The sequence below is a fragment of the Microcaecilia unicolor genome, chromosome 3 (assembly GCF_901765095.1).
Source record: "Microcaecilia unicolor chromosome 3, aMicUni1.1, whole genome shotgun sequence".
NCBI classification, from domain to species: domain Eukaryota; kingdom Metazoa; phylum Chordata; class Amphibia; order Gymnophiona; family Siphonopidae; genus Microcaecilia; species Microcaecilia unicolor.
In genome coordinates, this window is record NC_044033.1 from 346,748,503 (window position 1) to 346,768,576 (window position 20,074).

Here is a 20,074-nt window from a genome sequence, read left to right on the forward strand (position 1 = left end):
TGCTCAGCTGTCATTTTGCAGTGAGTCAGGCTATTCCCTGTACCACTGGGGCATGGGAACGTGCTCCACCCACTTTATGATGTCAGATCAGATGCTGTGCTGTTATCAACAGAGCAGCTGAGCAGTGCTCATTTGTCAGTTCCTGAGCTCTTTTGAACTTACCATCTTCTCTCTGGCTGTTTGCTTTACTGAACAGAGCTCTGCTGTCATCTTGCAGTGAGTCACACTATTCCCTGTATCATCAGGACACGGGAGTTTACTCTGCCCACATTCTGACATCAGATGCTGTGCTGTGTGTCACCTAAGGCGCAAGCCAAAGGTGCGCTCCTTTGCGACTTGTGCAACAAACAAATTTAGGGGCCCTTTATGGTGTGGGAGGGCTAACGCGCGGGTAGCAAGCACCAAATCGGCAGTACTGCTGGGCTAGCACGTGCGCCCAGTGGTAATTCTGGAGTTTGGCGCACGCCAAATCCCGCAGTAAAAAATAATTATCAATTTTCTACTGCAGGGGGCATTCCCAGCGGTAATCAGCAGTTGGCACGCGCTGCATGGTTACCACACAGGTAGAACGTGAGCCCTTATCACTAAGTCAATGGGTGGCAGAAGGGCTCAGGCCGTAAATAGGCACACGCTACTTTTAATTTCAGCGCACACTCATTTCCTGGCTCATTAAAAAAGCACTTTTTCACAGTCATGGTAAAGCATGGCTCAGCGCGTGCCCAAAACACACGCCCACACTACCGCAGGCCACTTCTTACCACGGCTTAGTAATAAGACCTCTTAAAGTTTATATTTTGGTTAGCAAGATTACTAATTAGTATTTCTGTAACAACTTCTGTGAGAGCTGATGCTCCTGCCACAAGTTTTACTATTAATTAAAATACCAGGAAAAAAGGCCCGTTTCTGACACAAATGAAACGGGCGCTAGCAAGGTTTTCCTCGGAGTGTGTGTGTTTTACAGGGTGTGTGTGAGAGTGAGTGTGTGATAGAGAAAGAGTGAATGTGTGAGTGTGTGTGACAGAGAGTGAATGCGTGAGTGTGTGTGACAGAGTGAGACTGTGTACGAGAGTGTGTGTGTCTGTGTGTGTGAGAATGAGAGTGTGTGCCAGGGGCCCCCTCCCTCCCAGTTTCAGGGTCCACCCGTCCCCCCTCCAAGTTCCAGGGTCCACCCAGTTCTAGGGTCATTGCCCCCCTCCCCCTCCCTCCCTCCCTCCCAGTTTCAGGGTCCGCCTGGCCCCCCTCCAAGTTCCAGGGTCGGCCCTCCCTCCCACCCACCCAGTTCCATGGTCGTTGCCCCCCTCCCTCCCTCCCAGTTCCAGGGTAGTTGCCCCCCCTCTTCCCCCCTCCCTCCAGCCACCCTGCGATGTTTAAGTGAAAAATTAGGGAGCTGTGATTGTGTGTGTGTGTGTGTGTGTGTGTGTGAGAATGAGAGTGTGTGCTAGGGGCCCCCTCCCTCCCTCCCAGTTTCAGGGTCCGCCCGCCCCCCCCCCCCTCCAAGTTCCAGGGTCCGCACTCCCACCCACCCAGTTCCAGGGTCACTGCCCCCCCTCCCTCCCTCCCAGTTCCAGGGTAGTTGCCCCCCCTCTTCCCCCCTCCCTCCAGCCACCCTGCAATGTTTAAGTGAAAAATTAGGGAGCTGTGATTGTGTGTGTGTGTGTGTGTGTGTGTGTGTGTGTGTGTGTGTGTGTGTGTGTGTGTGTGAATGAGAGTGTGTGCCAGGGGCCCCGTCCCTCCCTCCCTACCTCCCAGTTTCAGGGTCCGCCCGCCCCCCCTCCAAGTTCCAGGGTCCGCACTCCTACCCACCCAGTTCCAGGGTCGTTGCCCCCCCTCTCCCTCCCTGTTCCAGGGTAGTTGCCCCCCTCTTCCCCACCCCCCCTCCTCCAGCCACCCTGCGATGTTTAAGTGAAAAATTAGGGAGCTGTGTAGTGAAGACTCTGTGGCTTCATTGAAGTGAAGGGTTGGTAAGGTTCGTCAGATTCGTCAGTCTGTCATCATCTCTCTCGGCCCCACCCTCGCACCTCTGATAGGTCCGCCGCCCTCAACGTCAAAACGTGATGACGTCGAGGGTGGCGGACCTATCAGAGGTGCGAGGACGGGGCCGAGAGAGATGGTGACAGATTCACGAATCTGACGAACCTTACGAACCCTTCACTTCAGTGAAGCCACAGAGTCAGCTTCAGAACGTTGGAGGTGCTTTTTATTATAGTAGAGATAAGACATTTTACTGTTTCACATTAGTTTTATTATTAGGTTTCAATTTACTGTTTTCAAGTTTATTTCTTTTATTGTATTTATGTTTATTCTTGGTTATTTTACTATTGTTATGTTGTTAACAAAACTGTAAGTTTTGTGTTAAACTATACTTGCTGTACACCACCTTGGGTGAATCTCTTCATAAAGGCGGTTAATAAATCCCAATAAATAAATTAAATAAATATCAGTTCTTTTCACAAGATCTCAGAAGCCAACGCAATTAAAAAGTGGGTTAATAAATAGTAGAGCAGTTAGTAAAAATAAGTTTGATTTGAATGACTTGATAATTCAACATAATTTGGATTTTTTTGATATTACTGAGACATGGATCACAGTGGGTACTGTATTGTCACCAACCCAACTTTGTCCTGATGTGGATGCATGTATTAGGAAGCCACACAGTTTTAAAAGAAGGGGTGGTTTAATGTTAGCATATCACTCTCAATTTTGGGGGGGTCCATTTACTAAGTCGTGGTAAAAAGTGGCCTGCGGTAGTGTGGGCGCGTGCTTTGGGTGCGAGCTGGGCCATTTGTTTGTTACTGCAACTGGAAAAAAGGGCTTTTTTTAATGGGCTGGGAAATGGGCATATGCTGAAATTAAAACTAGAACGCACCTATTTATGGCCTGAGCCTTTTTCGCCACCCACTGACTTAGCGGTTAGGGCTCACTCACTACCCGCGCGGTAACCATGCAGTGCGCGACAGCTGCTGATTACTGCCAGGAATGCCCCTGCGGTACAAAATAGAAAATTATTTTCTACTGCGGGATTCGGCACGAGGCACATGTGCTAGCCCAGAAGTAGTGCTGATTTGGCGCTCATTACCCATGCATTAGCACTCCTGCGCCTTAGTAAAAGGGCCCCTACGTTTTCTCAAATTGCAATTAGGGATCTCACACCAGTAGAATGTTTGTTAGCTGAATCTAAAATTTTTTCAGGACTAGTTATTCTTGTAGTATACTGTCCCCCTAATATTCCAACTGACAAAAGGCTCCGTTACAAAACGGAGCTACCAATTAGCGGTGCGTAAAATATGAAGAAGCCCCCATTCAATTCTTAGAGGCTTCTTCAATTCAGCACATGCTAATCGGTAGCGCCCCTTTGTAACCGGAGCCCAAAATTTGCTCATTGATTGAGTTTATTTCTGAACTCTAATTCAGTCATGTTAAGCCTTTAATTATAGGTGATTTTAAAATGCTTTTTGGCAGTACAACTAATAGTGTGATAGCTTTATTTTTGGAGTCCTTACAGGACCTTGGCTTTAGACAGATGGTTCATTCATCTACTCATCAGTTAAGTAATATTTTAGATTTAATATTATTTGTTCATGCTGGGTTTCTTTGAGGATACATCCAGTATCGTGCTCCAATCATCTTTTCATTTATTTTTGAATCATCATTAGTGATGGGTTATATATATGAATAGCTAGGAGTGATCCAGAAAATTACAGACGGTAAGCCTGACTTCAGTGCCAGGCAAAATAGTGGAAACTATTATAAAGAATAAAATTACAGAACACGTAGACAAGCATGGTTTAATGGGACAGAGTCGGCATGGATTCAGCCAAGGGAAGTCTTCCTTCACCAACTTGCTTCATTTCTTTGAAGGTGTGAATAAACATGTGGATAAAGGTGAGCCAGTTGATGTAGTGTATCTAGATTTTCAGAAAGCTTTTGACAAAGTTCCTCATGAGAAACTCCTGAGAAAATTAAGAAGTCATGGGATAGGAGGCAATGTCCTTCTGTGGACTAGGAACTGGTTATTGGACAGAAAACAGAGGGTAGGGTAAAATGGCCATTTTTCTCAATGGAGGAGGGTGAAAAGTGGAGTGCTGCAGGGATCTGTACTGGGACCGGAACTGTTTAACATATTTATAAATGATCTGGAAATTGGAACGACGAGTGATTAAATTTGCAGATGACACCAAACTATTCAAACTTGTCAAAACACATGTTGATTGTGAAAAATTGGAGGAAGACCTTAGGAAACTGGAGGACTGGGCAACCAAATGGCAGATGAAATTTAATGTGGACAAATGCAAAGTGATGCATATTGGGAAGAAGAATCCGAATCATATTTACCTGATTCTAAAATCCACTTTAGGCGTAAGCACCCAAGAAAAAGATCTAGCTGTTGTTGTAGACAATACACTGAAATCTTCTGCTCAGTATGCAGCAGCGGCCAAAAAACCAAACAGGATGCTAGGAATTATTAGGAAACGGATGGTAAATAAGACCAAGAATATTATAATGCTGCTGTATCGCTCCATGGTGTGACCTCACCTTGAGTACTGCGTTCAATTCTGGTCGCCTTATCTCAAAAAAGATATAGCAGAATTAGAAAAGGTTCAAAGAAGAGCAAACAAAATTATAAAGGGGATGGAACTCCTCTCACATGAGGAAAGGTTAAAGAGGTTAGGGCTCTTCAGCTTGGAAAAGAGACAGATGAGGAGAGAGATGATTGAGGTCTACAAAATCCTGAGTGGTGTAGAACTCATTCCAAAAGTATAAAGACTAGGGGACACTCAAGGAAGTTACATGGAAATACTTTTAAAACAAATAGGAGGAAATATTTTTTCACTCAATGAATAGTTAAGCTCTGGTACTCTTTGCCAGAGGAGGTGGTAACAGTGGTTAGCATATCTGGGTTTAAAAAAGGTTTGGACAAATTCCTGGAGGAAAAGTCCATAGCCTGCTATTGAGACAGACATGGAAAGCAACTGCTTGCCCTGGGATTTGTACTATGAAGTGTTGCCATGATTTGGGTTTCTCTATAGGAACTTGTGACATGGCTTGGCACTGTTTGGAAAACAGAATACTGGGCTAGATGGACCATTGGTCTGACCCAGTACGGCTACTCTTATGTCCTTATGTTCTAAGTTAGTCCATAAAAAGGAATCTCTTACAGCTTGTCTGCTGACCCTTTCTTCGTGATGGGTAACAAAAGCTTAAAGAGAACTTGCCAAGCTCCAGATTCTAAGGCCGCTGCATAAAATAAGTAGATGAAAGCCTATTACTGTTGTTTGTATTTATTTATTTATTTGGATTTGGTCACACCTTTTTCAATAGTAGTTCAAGGTAAGTTATATTCAGGTACACTGGGTATTTCTCTGTCCCAGGAGGGCTCACAATCTAAGTTTGTACCTGAGGCAATGGAGGGTTAAGTGATCTAGCTAATGCATTTTCATTGGTAGCTCAAGGCGAGCTATATTTTGGGTTCAGTAGGTATTTTCGTATCCCCAAAAGGCTTACAATCTAAGGACTTATTTACTAAAAGGCACTACCACATGTCCCATTTTACAAAATAGAACCTATTTATTAATAACACATACTAGTAGTATATACTTACTTAGTAAAGCCAGCCATAAGTTTGAACCTGATGACTTAGAAATTCATTGGGCCATTGTTGAAGGAGTTTATTTATCTCAAATCCTTGGTCTAATGTGGTCCATTTTTGAACCTGATGTGTCTTTTCACTGGTTTTTCTCCCATGCCAAATTTGGTTCCCTTCATTTAATTTTCAGCCAGACAGAAACAGACATTCTGAACCCTTTTCATATAGTTCTTTCCAACATCCATTGGGTTGGAATAAAAAGCACAGACATAAGCAGTACAATGCCTACTAAGCAGTGTTGTTTTATATGTTTGCATGATCAAAGCATCAAACAAAATTTTTTAAATGGATCAAAAATTATTTCCATGACATTTTCCATAATCAAAACTCTTGTACCTACCAGCTTATTTTCCTTTCATCACAACCTGGTTAAAACCAATCCTACCTCTTTTTACTGAAAAGCACTACCACATTACAACATGCTGGCATGAATTACTGTGCGTTATTTTATGCAGTGAGACCTATTTTCTAATAATATGTGTTACCAAGCAGTAAATCCTTGTGTGCACATCATCAGGGCAGGGGTGAAGCCAAAACTTGATTTTGAAGAGAGGCCCAGCATTTCTTTTTATTCCCTCCCCCCTCAATCATAACTTTGCTGGCAGAGATGCTCAAGCTCCACCAGCCGAAGACATTCTCTGCCAGAGCCCAGTGCCGTGCTGCCTAAGGAGCAAGGAAGGAAGGAGGCTGCTCCAGCCTATGACGCCAGCACTTCCACACATGCTCAGTTCAATTGCATGAACTAAGCATGGTTGGAAGTGCCAGCATCAGTGGCTGGAGCACCCCGTTGATGTCCTGTTGCTCAGACAGCATGGCCCCGGGCTCCGGCGGTGAATCTGTTTGGCTGTTAGGTATTGAGCACCCCCCCCCCCCCCAACCATGCATTTGGTGCTGCAGTTTTGGAAGGGGTATGAGTTCAAAGTTGGGGGCCCAGGCCACTGAAGTCCCCCCCTCCATGGCTATGACACTGCATCAGGGGATGGCTATTGAAAAAAAACTGAACAGATCAATATTCAGGAGTGTTCAGCATTAGAGGCTAACTGTGCAGGAGCTTTTTTTTTTTTTTTTAATTTCCCACCAGCAAACTGATATATTTTGTCTGTATGAGTTAATATAGAGAATATATCAGTTTACGTATAGCAAGGGCCAGGACGTTGCATGGGTGGGAAAAGCGATCATGATATTGAGGCACTATCCAGATAAACTTGTTCATTTAGGGGTCCATGGAGGGTAAATGTCAGCGCCTCCATCCACGTGTTTCAGGGAGGTGCCTGTGCAGGGTCCTGCTGAGGGTTGACAAAGTGGTGATGTCCTGGTTTGCTTAAGATTTAGAACCATCATGGAAATGATAAAGTAGAAGAGGAGATGTCGACACATCTTTAATGATTCGCTGGCTTCAGTTACCAACTGCGCTATTTCTAAAACTACTTGCTACTTGTATATCTCACCATGTGTTAGTTAATGGTGCAACTGCACCTTAATTAAGAGCTTCTTTTACTGAGCCATGGTAGTGATTCCTGGCACGGCAAATGTGACAAAGCCCATTCAGTTCCTAAGGGCTTTGTTGCATTTGCCACATAGCTTAGTAAAAGAAGCCCTAAAGAAGGGTAATTATTTCTGCACTGGTCCCTTCCTAAAAAAAAAATTAAACTGGTGATAACCTTCAAAAGAAGCAAATGTACACATGTGCGTGTGTCTGATAAAATGTGTATTCATACCTGCCAATACTGTGAGAAGCGGTGAAATCCTCTTTTCCTTCCATTTGTCTCTTCAATAAATTCACCTGTTCCTGGACCTAATAAATACATACAAAAAATTCTATTATGGCATTTAAGACTAACACCAGAAATCTTTTTAGGTCCACACAGAAGGAAAGTCCACAAAGAAGGAATTAAAAATAAAATATTTTGGTCAGACACATTGAAAAGGCATATATATGGCAGAGTCAAGTTTTTAGGATATCCACAATGAATAGGCATAAGCAGCATAGGCACACCAAAAAGGCAGTGAAAAACGCATCAAATGAATATTCAATGTAGTAAGCTTGAAAACCTGACCGGAGTTCCCATACCTGGTACAGGACATAATGGATCTCACTTGAGAATCATTAAAAATGTTTTCTCTGAGGACAAGCAGGCCTATTTATTCTCACAAGAGGGTGGTGCTGACCAAGTCGCCTAGTCCGGAACTTATGTCAAGCATAAGTAGAACTTTGTGGAGTGTGAAACACACTCCACCGCGCATGCACGAGTGGTTTCCCGCCCACCGCAAAGATCGTAGGTACTTTAGTTCTTTTTCTACCACGGTGGGGTTTTTTACCATCTCTTTACTTCTCTTGGTCCAAAGAGCTTCTTTTTGTGCCTTCCAGTTCTTTTTTCACCTCCTCTATTGTGGTCCCATTTGTGGAACCCCATTTTGTTTTCTTCCTTTATTTTCTTAGTTTCGTTTTCCTTGGTTTTAAGTTTTCTTATTTTTTCTGTCATCACCACTGTGACTTCAGCCGGGTTTTTCCCCTTTATTTTTCCGGTGCCTTGCCCCTCTTTTAGGTACCATCACTTCATTTGAATTAGCCGCAGAAGTTTTTCCATCCATGTCCACGAAGGTTCCCAGTGGCTTCAAGTGTTGTACCCAGTGCAATCGGACAATCTCTGGGAAAGACACCCATTCTTGGTGTCTTCAGTGTCTTGGGCCCGACCATAGCCTAGCTAGCTGTGTCTTCGTATGAAGAATAGGAGCCAGGTTTCCAGAGAGATTCAATGCGACAAACGTGGGGAATCCACCAAAAACAACAAACATTGGTTAATTGGGCCTCACAACGACAAGGACATAACACAGATTAACCTGAAACTATATACAATCTGAATGAGAGTGCAGTCTGGAACAGAATAAAAATGGGCCTAGGAGGGTGGAATTGGATTCTAGACCCCAAACAGATTCCGCAACACTGTCTGCCTGAACTGACTGTCGCGTCCGGTATCCTGCTCAAGGCAATAGTGTGATGTGAATGTGTGGACTGAAGACCACATTGCAGCTTTGCAAATTTCTTCCATGGAAGCTGACCTCAAGTGGGCTACCAACGCAGCCATGGCTCTGACATTATGAGCCATGACATGACCCTCTAGGGTCAGCCTAGCCTGGTCATAAGTGAAGGAAATGCAATCTGCCAGCCAAATTGAAATGGTGCGTTTCCCGATGGCGACCCCCATCCTGTTGGGATAAAAAGAAACAAAAAGCTGGAAAGACTGTCTGTGGGCCTTGTCCACTCTATGTAGCAGGCTAATGCTCTCTTGCAATCCAAGGTGTGCAAGCTGCTTTCGCCAGGATGGGCATGAGGTTGGGGAAAGAATGTTGGCAAGACCATCGACTGGTTTAGATGGAACTCCAACACCAACTTTGGCAGGTAACTTAAGGTGCATGCCAAGGACTACTTTGTTGTGATGAAACTTAGTATAAGGTGTATCCACAACTAAGGTATGAAGCTCACTGACCATACGAGCTGAAGTAACAGCCACCAAGAAAACGACCTTCTAGGTCAAGTACTTCAGATGGCAGAAATTCAGAGGCTCAAAAGGCGCTTTCATCAGCTCGGTGAGAATGACGATGAGATCCCATGACACTGGTGGAGGTTTGACAGAGGGATTTGACAAAAACAAACCTCTCATGAAGGGAACTAAAGACTGTCCAGAGATGGGCTTACCTTCTACACATTGATGATAAGCACTAATTTCACTAAGGTGAACCCTTACAGAGTTGGTCTTTAGACCAGACTCTGACAAGTATAGAAGGTATTCAAGCAGGGTCTGTGTAGGGCAAGTAAGGGGATCTAGGACCTTGCTCTCACACCAGATGGCAAACCTCCTCCATTTAAAAGAGTAACACCTCTTTGTGGAATCTTTCCTGGAAGCCAGCAAGACCCGGGAGACACCCTCTGTAAGACCCAAGGAATCAAATTCTAGGCTCTCAACATCCAAGCTGTGAAAGCCAGAGACTGGAGTTGGGATATAGAAGCGACCCCTCATTCTGTGATGAAGGTCAGAAAACACTCCAATCTCTAAGGTTCTTCAGAGGTTAATTCCAGAAGAAGAGGAAACTAAATCTGCCACAGCCAGCACACATGATCAGAATCATAGTTCCACAGTCTTGCTTGAGTTTCAACAAAGTTTTTGCCACTAGAGGTATTGGAGGATATGTATACAGAAGACCTGTCCCCCAATGGAGGAAGAAGGCATTGTCTGCCATGGGCATGAAGCCTGGAACAAAACTGATGGACCTTGTGGTGATCTGAGTGGCAAAAGGATCTACCGAGGGGGTGTCCCACACTCGGAATATCTTGCTGACTATTCCCATATTGAGAGACCACTCGTGCGGTTGCATTATCCTGCTCAGACTGTCAGCCAGGGTATTGTTTGCACCCGCCAGATAAGTGGCTCAAAGGAACATGCCATGTTGGCAAGCCCAATACAACATCCAGATGGCCTCCTGACACAGAGGGCGTGATCCAGTGCCCCCCTGCTTGTTGGTATAATACATTGCAACCTGATTGACATGAGCTCCCCATCCCAGGAGAGATGTGTCCGTCATCAGCACTTTTTTTGGCTAAGGAATTTGGAATGAAAGTCCCAGAGTCAAATTGGATCGAACTGTCCACCACTGAAGAGAGCGTAGAAGCTCTGGGGACACTTGAATGACATCTTCTAGACTCCCCATGGCTTGAAACCACTAAGAAGCTAGGGTGATTTGAGCTGATTTCATGTGAAGACGTGTCATGGGTGTAACGTACACTATGGAAGCCATGTAGCCCAGCAATCTCAACATCTGCCGAGCTGTTACCTGCTGAGAGGAACAAACCTTGGATGCCAGCGAGACAAGATTGTCCAATCTTGTCTCTGGGAGGTAGGCTCGAACCCTCTGTGTGTTGAGCAGGGCTCCTATGACCTCCAATTGCTCGACAGGGTGTAGATGGGACTTGGGGTAGTTTAAATGAACCCTAGTAGCTCTAGCATCTGAATAGTCTTCCACATGGACTCTCAAGCACCATCCTCTGTGCTCTTTACCAGTCATTCGTCAAGATATGGGAACACATGGAGCCCCAGTCTGTGTAGCGATGCTGCAACTACCTCTAGACACTTTGTGAAGACCTTGGGAGCTGATGTGAGACCAAAAGGCATGTGTTCACAGCCAAAGAGAGCATAGCCAATCGTTTTTCTGAATCATTGGGAGAAGGGTGCCCAGGGAAATCATCCTGAACTTTTCTCGGACTAAAAATCTGTTCAGGGCCCTTAGGTCTAGGATGGGATGCATCCTCCCTATCTTCTTGTGTACAAGGAAGTACCTGGAATAGAATCTGTGCCCTACTTCCCCTGGCAGAACGGGTTCAACCGCATGGGCCTTTAGAAGGGCAAAGAGTTCCTCTGCAAGTACCTGCCGGTGCTGAGAGCTGAATGAATGAGATCTTGGTGGGCAATTTGGAGGTTTGAGACGTCAATTGAGGGCGTATCCGAGACAGACTATTTGAAGAACACACCAGTCGGAGGTTATAAGAGGTCACTATAGGTGAAAAAATTTTAGCCTCCCCCCCCCCCCCCAACCAGTAGATCATCCAGGACGGACACTTTTACTGCAGCTATGCTCTGCTGGAGCCAGTCAAAAACTTAACCCTTGCTTTGACTGGGGAACAGCAGAGGCCTTAGTCACATGCTGTTGATGTGAACGAGTGCGCTGGGGTGAGTTTGAGTAGGATGGGGAGCTGAAGGAGCGTACCTACGCTAGAATAGTAGAGACTGCTCCTTAGCTGAGGAGGCAGGTGCAGAAGGTGCCCGGCAGGAGAGAGAAAGAGATTGTATCAGTATATTTCTTGATTTGGTCAGATACCTCCTCAACTTTATCTCCAAAAAGATTATCCTCCTAGCAAGCAGCATTCACCAACCGCTGCTGAACACAGTGTTCCAAGTCAGAAACATGCAGCCATGAATGTCTGCTTGTTGCTATACTTTAAGCAGAGATCCTGGATGCCACATCAAAAGTGTCATAAGTGCACCTGGCCAAGAACTTACGACACACCTTCTGCTGCTTGACCAACTGGCGAAAAGGCTCAGCCTACTCCGGAGGGAGCCAAGTACGACAGCTGTTGCACCAAGTTTCGCAAGTAGATGCTCGTGAAGAGCTGGTAGGATTGTATATGGGACGGGTAATCCACCTAGGTGGATGAACAACAAAATCCCACAAATCAAATGAACAAAAAAGCAGGAGTGGGAAGTGGACCAATGACTCCAGAGACTGGGACTGTAGGGTTAATCAACAAAACCTTTATTACAGACTCGACACAGATCTGTGTTTCAGCCACAGGCCTGCCTCAGGAGTCTCTGTAACATGTAGTCAAAAGGAATGCCTCTGAGAGATAGAGGGGTCTTGAAAAAGATGGAAATGCAAGGCTCTCTGGTGGAGACCGCCTTCTTTCAGGTGGAGGGAAGGGTTCAGAGGGGAACCCATAAGACTCATCTTAGAAGTATCTGGGATCCTCCTCTGAATCCCATGAGCGCTCCTCCTCGGTGTCAGACAGTATCTCCCTAAAGGGATTGCTGAGACCAAACCTGCCTCGATACCAAGGAACTGTGCCCTCAAGAGCTACATAGAGAAGTCGGCTCCCATCTCAACATGGCAAAGCTTCCTCCACTGACATCAAGAGGGTACCAGCTTAGGTTGCAGTCGACACCGTGGCCACGTGGCGCCAGCGTTGGAGGCTTCACCTCAGACTGAGAGCCAGGTAGGCCTGCTACAGGAGGTATGGGAGGCGCAAGCACCCTGGATACCGATGCACACCGCTGCATTAGGCCAACCAGCATCTCTGAAAGCAAGGCCAGGATGCACTCATTGAGGGCTGACACCAGGAAAAGCTGGGGTGCCAGTACAGGCGCAGAATGCAGAACCGCTGGGGTCGACGCAGGAGCAGGATCTCAGCTGCCTGGAGACAGGCTCATCGGCACCTCATGTATGGAGGAGGAGTGATCCTCCTGGCGCTGACACTTCTCAGCTGCCGAATCCTTCAACGCCCCAGAGCTCCCAGCACCATGTGTTGAGGATGACTGATGAAGATGTTTCTTGGCCTTTGCCCGAAGCATGTCACCAAGTCTTCTCGGTGCCGACGAGGACGCATCAACGTCGCCTCAGGGTTGGTTCTGAAGCATGTCACCAAGGCTCCTCAGTGCCGAGGACGACGTCAACATTGCCTCGGGGTCGGGTCTGACAATGAATGGTCCCGAGGGTCCTGCATAGCAGGATGCCTTGAGACAGGTGGAGTCCCACTCGACACCTCACTGCTCCCAATGACTAAGGGTCTAGAAGCAGCCATGTTTACCAACGCTCCCGATACTGGTGCGATGCATGAGGCTGATGCCGACACCTCCGACATCAATGCTGATGCTGATGTTGAGGAACTGGACTTGGCTCCAAAAATCCTTTTTTGTTGAACCTCTTGGGAAACCTTCAGGGCTATGGTCGGGCCCAAGACACTGCAGACACCAAGAATGGGTGTCCTTTCCCGAGACAGTCCAATTGCACCGGGTACAGCGCTTGAAGCCACTGGGAATCTTCGTGGACGTGGACAGAAAAACTTTGTCAATGGTGAGTAAAAAAGGGGAAGGCACGGAGAAAGAGAAAAAGAAAAGGAAAGACCCGAACAAAGTCAGGGTCTAAAAATGGCCCATTAACGACAGAAAATAAAGAACACTTAAACCCAGCAAAAAGAAACTAAGGAAAAATAAAGGATGGGTTTGTAAGGCCCAAGAAAAAGAGCCACAATAGAAGCAGAAAAAAATACTGAAAGTCACTAACAGCTCTCAAAAAGACCGGGTGAGTGAGAGGACAAAAAAATGCACCTCCTCCTCAAGTGGAAAAAAAAGAACTGAGACCGCATTCACGCGACGGGCGGGAAGGCACTCGCTCATGAAAGGTGGAGCGCAGCTCACACTCCACAAAGCTCTCTCTTTTTTACTATGGCAAAAGCCAGACCAGGCGACGCAGATCAGCATCACCCACTTGTGAGAATATAGAAGCCTACTTGTCCTCTGAGAAAAAGAACTACAGAGATGTAAGGTGTGGTTTCATATTAAACAGTACAAGAATTATTATAAGGCAACAAGGCAGGTGGTCCGCCAAATCCAATATGGAAGATAAAACAACAAGGCAGACCTTGTAATAAACACAGTTTTTATTAATAAATTAAAAGCTCCCAGAATTTCAACATAAAATGCCCAATATTTCGCCCAATGTTTCGCCAGTACAAATGGCTGCATCAGGGGCAATAGGTCACCAGCTAATATAAAATTCCAAAATTAGCTTGGCTGGTGCAGCTGTTAAAACATAGCAAGCTACATTTTGGGATCAGACTCTCAATAAAACGCTGTGATTGCAGACTTAGCCACTGTTTGGAAAACAGGATACTGGGCTAGATGGACCATTGGTGCGGACCATTGGTGTGTTCTTATAACAGCTGCACCAGCCAGGCTAATTTTGGAATTTTATATCAGCTGGTGACCCACTGCCCCTGACACAGTCATTTGTACTGGAGAAACATGGCCATGTAGGGAATTTTATGTTGAAATTCTAGGACCTTTTAATCTATTAATAAAAAACTGTGTTTTTTTACTAGATCTGCCTTGTTGTTTTATCTTCCAAGAATTATTATATACTAGTCTTACAGGACAGAGATAATACATTTTTATTCTAAATGGAATACAATAAAAGAAAAATATAACCAAGTATCAAAATACATTCCATAATAAAGAAGGAAAATGTCTAGCACAAATGCATAAGTTTTGCCCCCTTCCAGCAGATGAAAGCAGATAACAGCTACATTACTGAGATCAACTCATATAGGAACCAGTGAAGCTCCACCTCTTCAATATTCCTGTATTAAGCCTAAAGAATTAATTAATATTTCTTTCTTGAATCAAGGGCTTGCAAACTATGCCTCAAGGAAGGCCCCAGAACTTCCAAACCAAAGGAGACCGAAAAAGGACCTTTAAAAGGAGAAATAGAGGTAGAGGAGTAGCCAAGTGGTTAGCGAAGCAGGCTGGGAACCAGAAGGCCCAGGGTCAAATCCCACAGCAGCGCCTTGTGGTCCTAGGCATGCAACCTAACCCTCCATTGCCTTGGGATCGCAAGAGCTAGTGCTGGCAACCTCACCACACTTAGGGCCTGCCATGGAAATCATCATGCTTGTGACAGCCCCAATAAGCCATTCACAATATTTGCATGTACACGGGGGACAAGGAGAAAGAAGACATAAAAATGACAAACACAACTTGCAATCATAGCACACAGCTGACTGGATCCTGGGCTGGTAAGATTCAAGAAAAGAAAATTAGCAGATAAAAAACTAAGGGGTCAATATTCAGTGTAGTTTAAGTAGGCATCATAGGTATCAGAACCAGGGAGCCACAGATGCCACGGCACCCCCAAACATTTGCTACCTTTCTCTCTCCTCGTGAGGCTTTTATTCTCTTATCTTATTCCTACTGGGCAGTGACTCTATGAGCTTCATCTGAGGCATTACACGGCTGGCCAGTGCAGGGCGTTGAGCATCAGCACATGCTCAAGGCCATCTGGCCTCCAACCCCTCCGAAACATGACGTTTGGAGGAGGTGGGAGCCAGCAGGCCTTGAGCATGCACAGATGCTCAAGGACCCGCACTGGGCCAGCCATGAGAAGCCTCTGATGGAGCTCCTAGAGTTGCCACTCTGAGGAAGAAGAAAGGTAAGAGAATAATTATCTCATGGAGGCAACAGGGAAAGAGAAAGATGCTGAAGAGAGGAGGGGGAGGAGAGGAGAGAGATGCTGTAGACCATGGGGGTTAAGAGAAGGAGAAGCAGAGAGATGCTGGAGACCATGGGGGAGGGGGAGGGAGTAGGAATGAAGAGAAATGCTTCACATTGGGGGGGGGGGGGGGCTTGAGAGGAAAGGAAAGACCTGTTGGATGCCATGGGAGAGGACCAGAATGGGGGAAGAGCTTGGCACCCCCCAGACAAACACGCGCTCCGCTATCCCTGGTAGGCAGATCATGCCAACTTAAATCACACTGAGTAAGCCAGCTGCCAATATTCAGCAGCTCTTAACCAGGCAATGCTGCCAAATATCAGCTCTGACTAGGTAATGCTGGAGTGGTTTAGGGGCAGATTTGGGGAGGAGCCAGCAGTTATGCAGGCACCGGCTATATTCAGTGTTGGTGCCCACACAGCTAAGCAGGTAGACAGGGTCACACAAAAACCAGTCCTATCTTTGCCCACTTAGCTATACAGGTACCAACAATGAATTCTGGCCAGTACCCACATAGCTTCTGGGGTTAAATCTGCCCATAACTGTCAGTGCCTTCAAAACCAATGACCACCACATGCTGAATGTCTACCAGTAAATGTTTCCTTCATTTTCTTCCCACCAGACCAGTCCAAAGGCATAGGACATATCCGAGCTGCGATTTCAAATGAATAGGACCTCAGAAGCACCACTCTCATTATGATCTCCTAAAGGAGTGCACTGTACAAACAATAACCTTTTCTTCTAAAAAATAAAGAATAGTTTCTTGCAGGAAAGAGGCTCCAAATTCCACAATGCATATTGAAGAACAAATTGCCACCAAAAACATCATTTTCTGAGAGGTATTTTTAAGCAAGGCTCTCTGGATTGGTTCAAATAGAGATACAACAAGCACCCTCAGAACCAGCAGAGGTGGTGGAAAGGGAAAACTGTATCTGAATTCAAGAAAGTTTGGAACAGGTACATATACATCTCCTAAGGGAGAGGAAGGGATAATAGATGATATGGATGGGCAGACTGGATAGGCCATATGATCTTTATCTACCTTCGTTTTTCTGTTTCTCTATTTAAATGTAGTAGAATGTTTATTAGTTGAAAATCTCTTTATTAATATATAAAACATTCCAACAGTATCTAACATAGTAACATAGTAGATGACGGCAGAAAAAGACCTGCACGGTCCATCCAGTCTGCCCAACAAGATAAACATCAATTCAATTTTTGTATTTTAATTTTAATAACTTGCTGTACTTATTCACAGAATTTTAATGAAAAATATTACAGTATTACCTACAACCCCTTTTTTCCCCCCATCCTTCCCTTGCATTTCCATCTTTTGTTCAGGAAACGGCTGATGCCATTCCATTTATTTTGGAAGTGGAAGATGAGCCCAGGGCCAAGAGCTCCCCGCTCCACGAGGTACTCAAGGAAGTCCTTGTCAGGAACTGGGAGTCCCCTCTTTTTTTCCCTGTCATGCCCACGAAGGCTGACACCCAGTATCGGCTCCACAGTGAACCATAGTGATGGGGGAGAAGACTAGGATAAAGATGGGTGAGAGCTGCAAGGATTGCGTTGATGCAAGGTACCCATAACACATAAATGATTTTTATTTAAAAAGAGGTGTTTATTTATGTTAGCATAGGTGGATTTTAAATCTGCATTCATAACCTCAATGTCAGTGATGATTCACTAAAGGGCAGCAACACTTAAGGGTGAAGTTATCAACATGGCCTTCCATTTAAAACAGGTTATTTTACAACAAATCATGCTATTTTAGCACAAGGTCCCATTTTATGCAATGACCCTGTGGCTAAAATTGTATGACTTCTGGTAAATTAACCTGTCAACAGTAGCCCATGTTGATAACTCCCCCCCCCCTAGCGCCAATTCTATAACAGGATTATGGCACACCTAACTCATTATAGACTCATTATAACTACCACTGGTCCCTGTGTACATCAATCACCACCAACCTCCTTCTTTTCTATGAGGATGACTCACTATAAAATATACAGTAGTATTCTGTGGGTTATCACAGCGATACAAAGTACTTTTTAATTATTTATATCGTTTGAATTGAATTTTATTCCCATATGTTGTTTTACACACACCCCCCCCCCCCCCCCCCCCCCCCCCGTTTCCTAAAGTTTAGCTCGAGTTATCTGTATCAGGGCCCATTAATGTTGCCATGCATTTTTATTATTTTCTGTTATTTTTCTTACGTGTTTTACTTGCACTTATGTTGTTCACCTGTGTTCTCAACTAGGAATCATATGCTGATTCTTTATGATATTTTACTTTATGCTAATATTTATTCATGTACAATCTTATGGTTTTGCTCCACTGTCCTGAATAAAATGGAAATGTGAAAATTAAAACAGAGTTCCCCATATATTTATTTATTAGGATTTATTTACCGCCTTTTTGAAGGAATTCACTCAAGGCGGTGTACAGTAAGAATAGATCAAACATGAGCAATAGACAATTACAGCAGTAAAAATATTCAACTAACAATACAAAGTATATAACATACGAGCAAAGAGATGTGTATAAAATTATTATATAGCAGTTTTGACAGTTGTAAATGAGAACTTGAATTAGTAACCAAGTTATTTTATAAACGGGATACGACAAATTAAAAAGACTGTAATCAGTAAGTAAACAAACCCTTCTATGGAGCCATGCCACATATTTGTTATAATGCTAATGCTTTCTAGGGTTGAAACCCCAAAAGTACTGCGCCTTTACTCCCCCACCATCCCTACCAAAGCAGCCCTCCTGGTATGATGGGATTTGAGATCTAGCTCAGTTCAGTTGTAATTCATAACGTATTACATTCAAGTACAGTGGGCTTTTCGCCGTGCCAGGGAAGTTTACAGTTTCACATTTGTACCTGAAGTAATGGAGGGCAGGTGACGTCTGATTATCAGCCCCCCCCCCCCCCCCCCCCCCCCGCTCTAACCATTGGTCTACTCATCCAGAATAAACCATCAATATATACAGTGCATTTTTTCTAGTAAAAAAAGGTGCCCTCAAATGCCAGCCCACCCTTCAGGGGTGGGGTGATCACTGAGGGACCCACCCCACAATAGCCAGGCCCCCTGCAACCAGTCACAGAATCTATGACAAGGCAGAATTGGTGTGGAGAGTCTGAGATCTTGGGGACCATGGGCCAATTTTAGCAGACAATAGAAAAGTACCCCCAAGTACCCCCTCAAAAAAAAGCCCTGAATATATATAAAGAGCTTTCCGATCCTATGATCAGCCAAAACTGTGCACAACCGCATTTGTAATAATGTGTACAGTACAACACGTTTTAATGTCAGGGCACATTAAGCACATTTTTTCTCCAACTCATCGTGAGCAAAAGGCGCTGTGCCCTGTGAACGTAATGTTGAATACGTTCCACTGACTTCAAGCAGGCTAAGGCTGAAAGCAAAAAGAAAACAACAAGTAAGCACCTCAGGTTCGTATCTCTTGGATGGAGAGAAAGGGCGGAAAGCTGCGTTGCTGTTTACATCGATGAACCTAGACTCGGAGTCGCACGCTGAATCCTTCCGGGGATTGCTGTTGCTGCTGCTGTTGCTGCTCCTCATGTCCTCGGTGCACTTTACGCCAGCCCCTGCCGAGCGCGTTCCTCCGGCTCCCCGGACAGCGTTCGTATTCAGAACCCTGCCAGATGCGCGCGCTTCGCGGCCCCAAACAGCGCCGCGTTACCGGGGCAACGCCGTTACCGCAGCAACGGATAAACATCTAGGGGCGCGCCTTCCGCGCACGACAGAGGTTGGGTTCTTCGCCAGCCTTCTCCCTGGACATAGTCAAAAGGAGTTTATTCAGTATTGGGGGTGCTGAAGCACAGAGCTGGCTCCTATGATTCCAGTTAGATGTATCTTGTAATAAAGTATTTTATAATTGGAAGTGCCATAACTTACTTTTTTTGCTTAATTGCTTCCTTTGATTATTGCATACCTTTCTAACAAGCTGCATGAATCTCAACAGACATTTCTATGCTATATCAATGTTTGTTATTGTTATTCGCAGTTTTGTTTTTCCTAAAATTAATAAAAAATATTTGAACAAAAAAATGATATTGTGAACCTAATTGGAAATATTGGACTTTCTTCAAAAAGGGCCTTTTCTCTGATTCCATGTCAATTAAAACAATTCATTTACAAAGCCATTGTAAAAGGTGGCCTGTGGTAGTGTGGGCATGTCTTGTGGGTGCACACTGGGCCACTTTTTACCATGGCTGGGAAATGGCCATTCTATAATGAGCTGGGAAATGGGCGTGCACAAAAATTAAAACTAGCACACACCTATTTATGGCCTGACCCCTTACTGCCAGCCACTGACTTAGCGGTAAGGGTCTCACGTGCTACCCGTGCGGTAACTATGCAGTGCGTACCAATGTGGCTGCGCTGCTGACTACCGCCGGGAATGCCCCTGTGGTAGAAAATAAAAAAATATTTTCTACTGCAGGATTTGGTGCACACCAAACTCGGAATTACCACCGGGTGCACACGCTACCCCGGCGGTAGTGCCGATTTGGCTCCCGTAGCTTTGTAAAAGGGCCCCTTACTATTTAGGCCATCCAAATAGCCACCTTCCACTTACCATCCA

At 45.1% G+C, this 20,074-nt stretch overlaps 1 protein-coding gene across 1 annotated transcript in view; it reads right to left on the reverse strand.

Moving 5' to 3' along the window:
• CCDC170 (coiled-coil domain containing 170) overlaps nt 1–19,109 on the reverse strand; it is a 164,292-nt gene extending 145,183 nt beyond the window's left edge. The window contains exons 1-2 of the mRNA XM_030198473.1: nt 18,916–19,109; nt 7,363–7,439 (exon numbers count right to left, since the gene is read on the reverse strand). Coding sequence (XP_030054333.1) covers nt 7,363–7,439; nt 18,916–19,050 — 212 coding nt within the window. The 5' untranslated portion in view covers nt 19,051–19,109. The remainder of the gene's footprint in view (nt 1–7,362; nt 7,440–18,915) is intronic.
• Between the last annotated feature and the right edge of the window lie 965 nt (nt 19,110–20,074).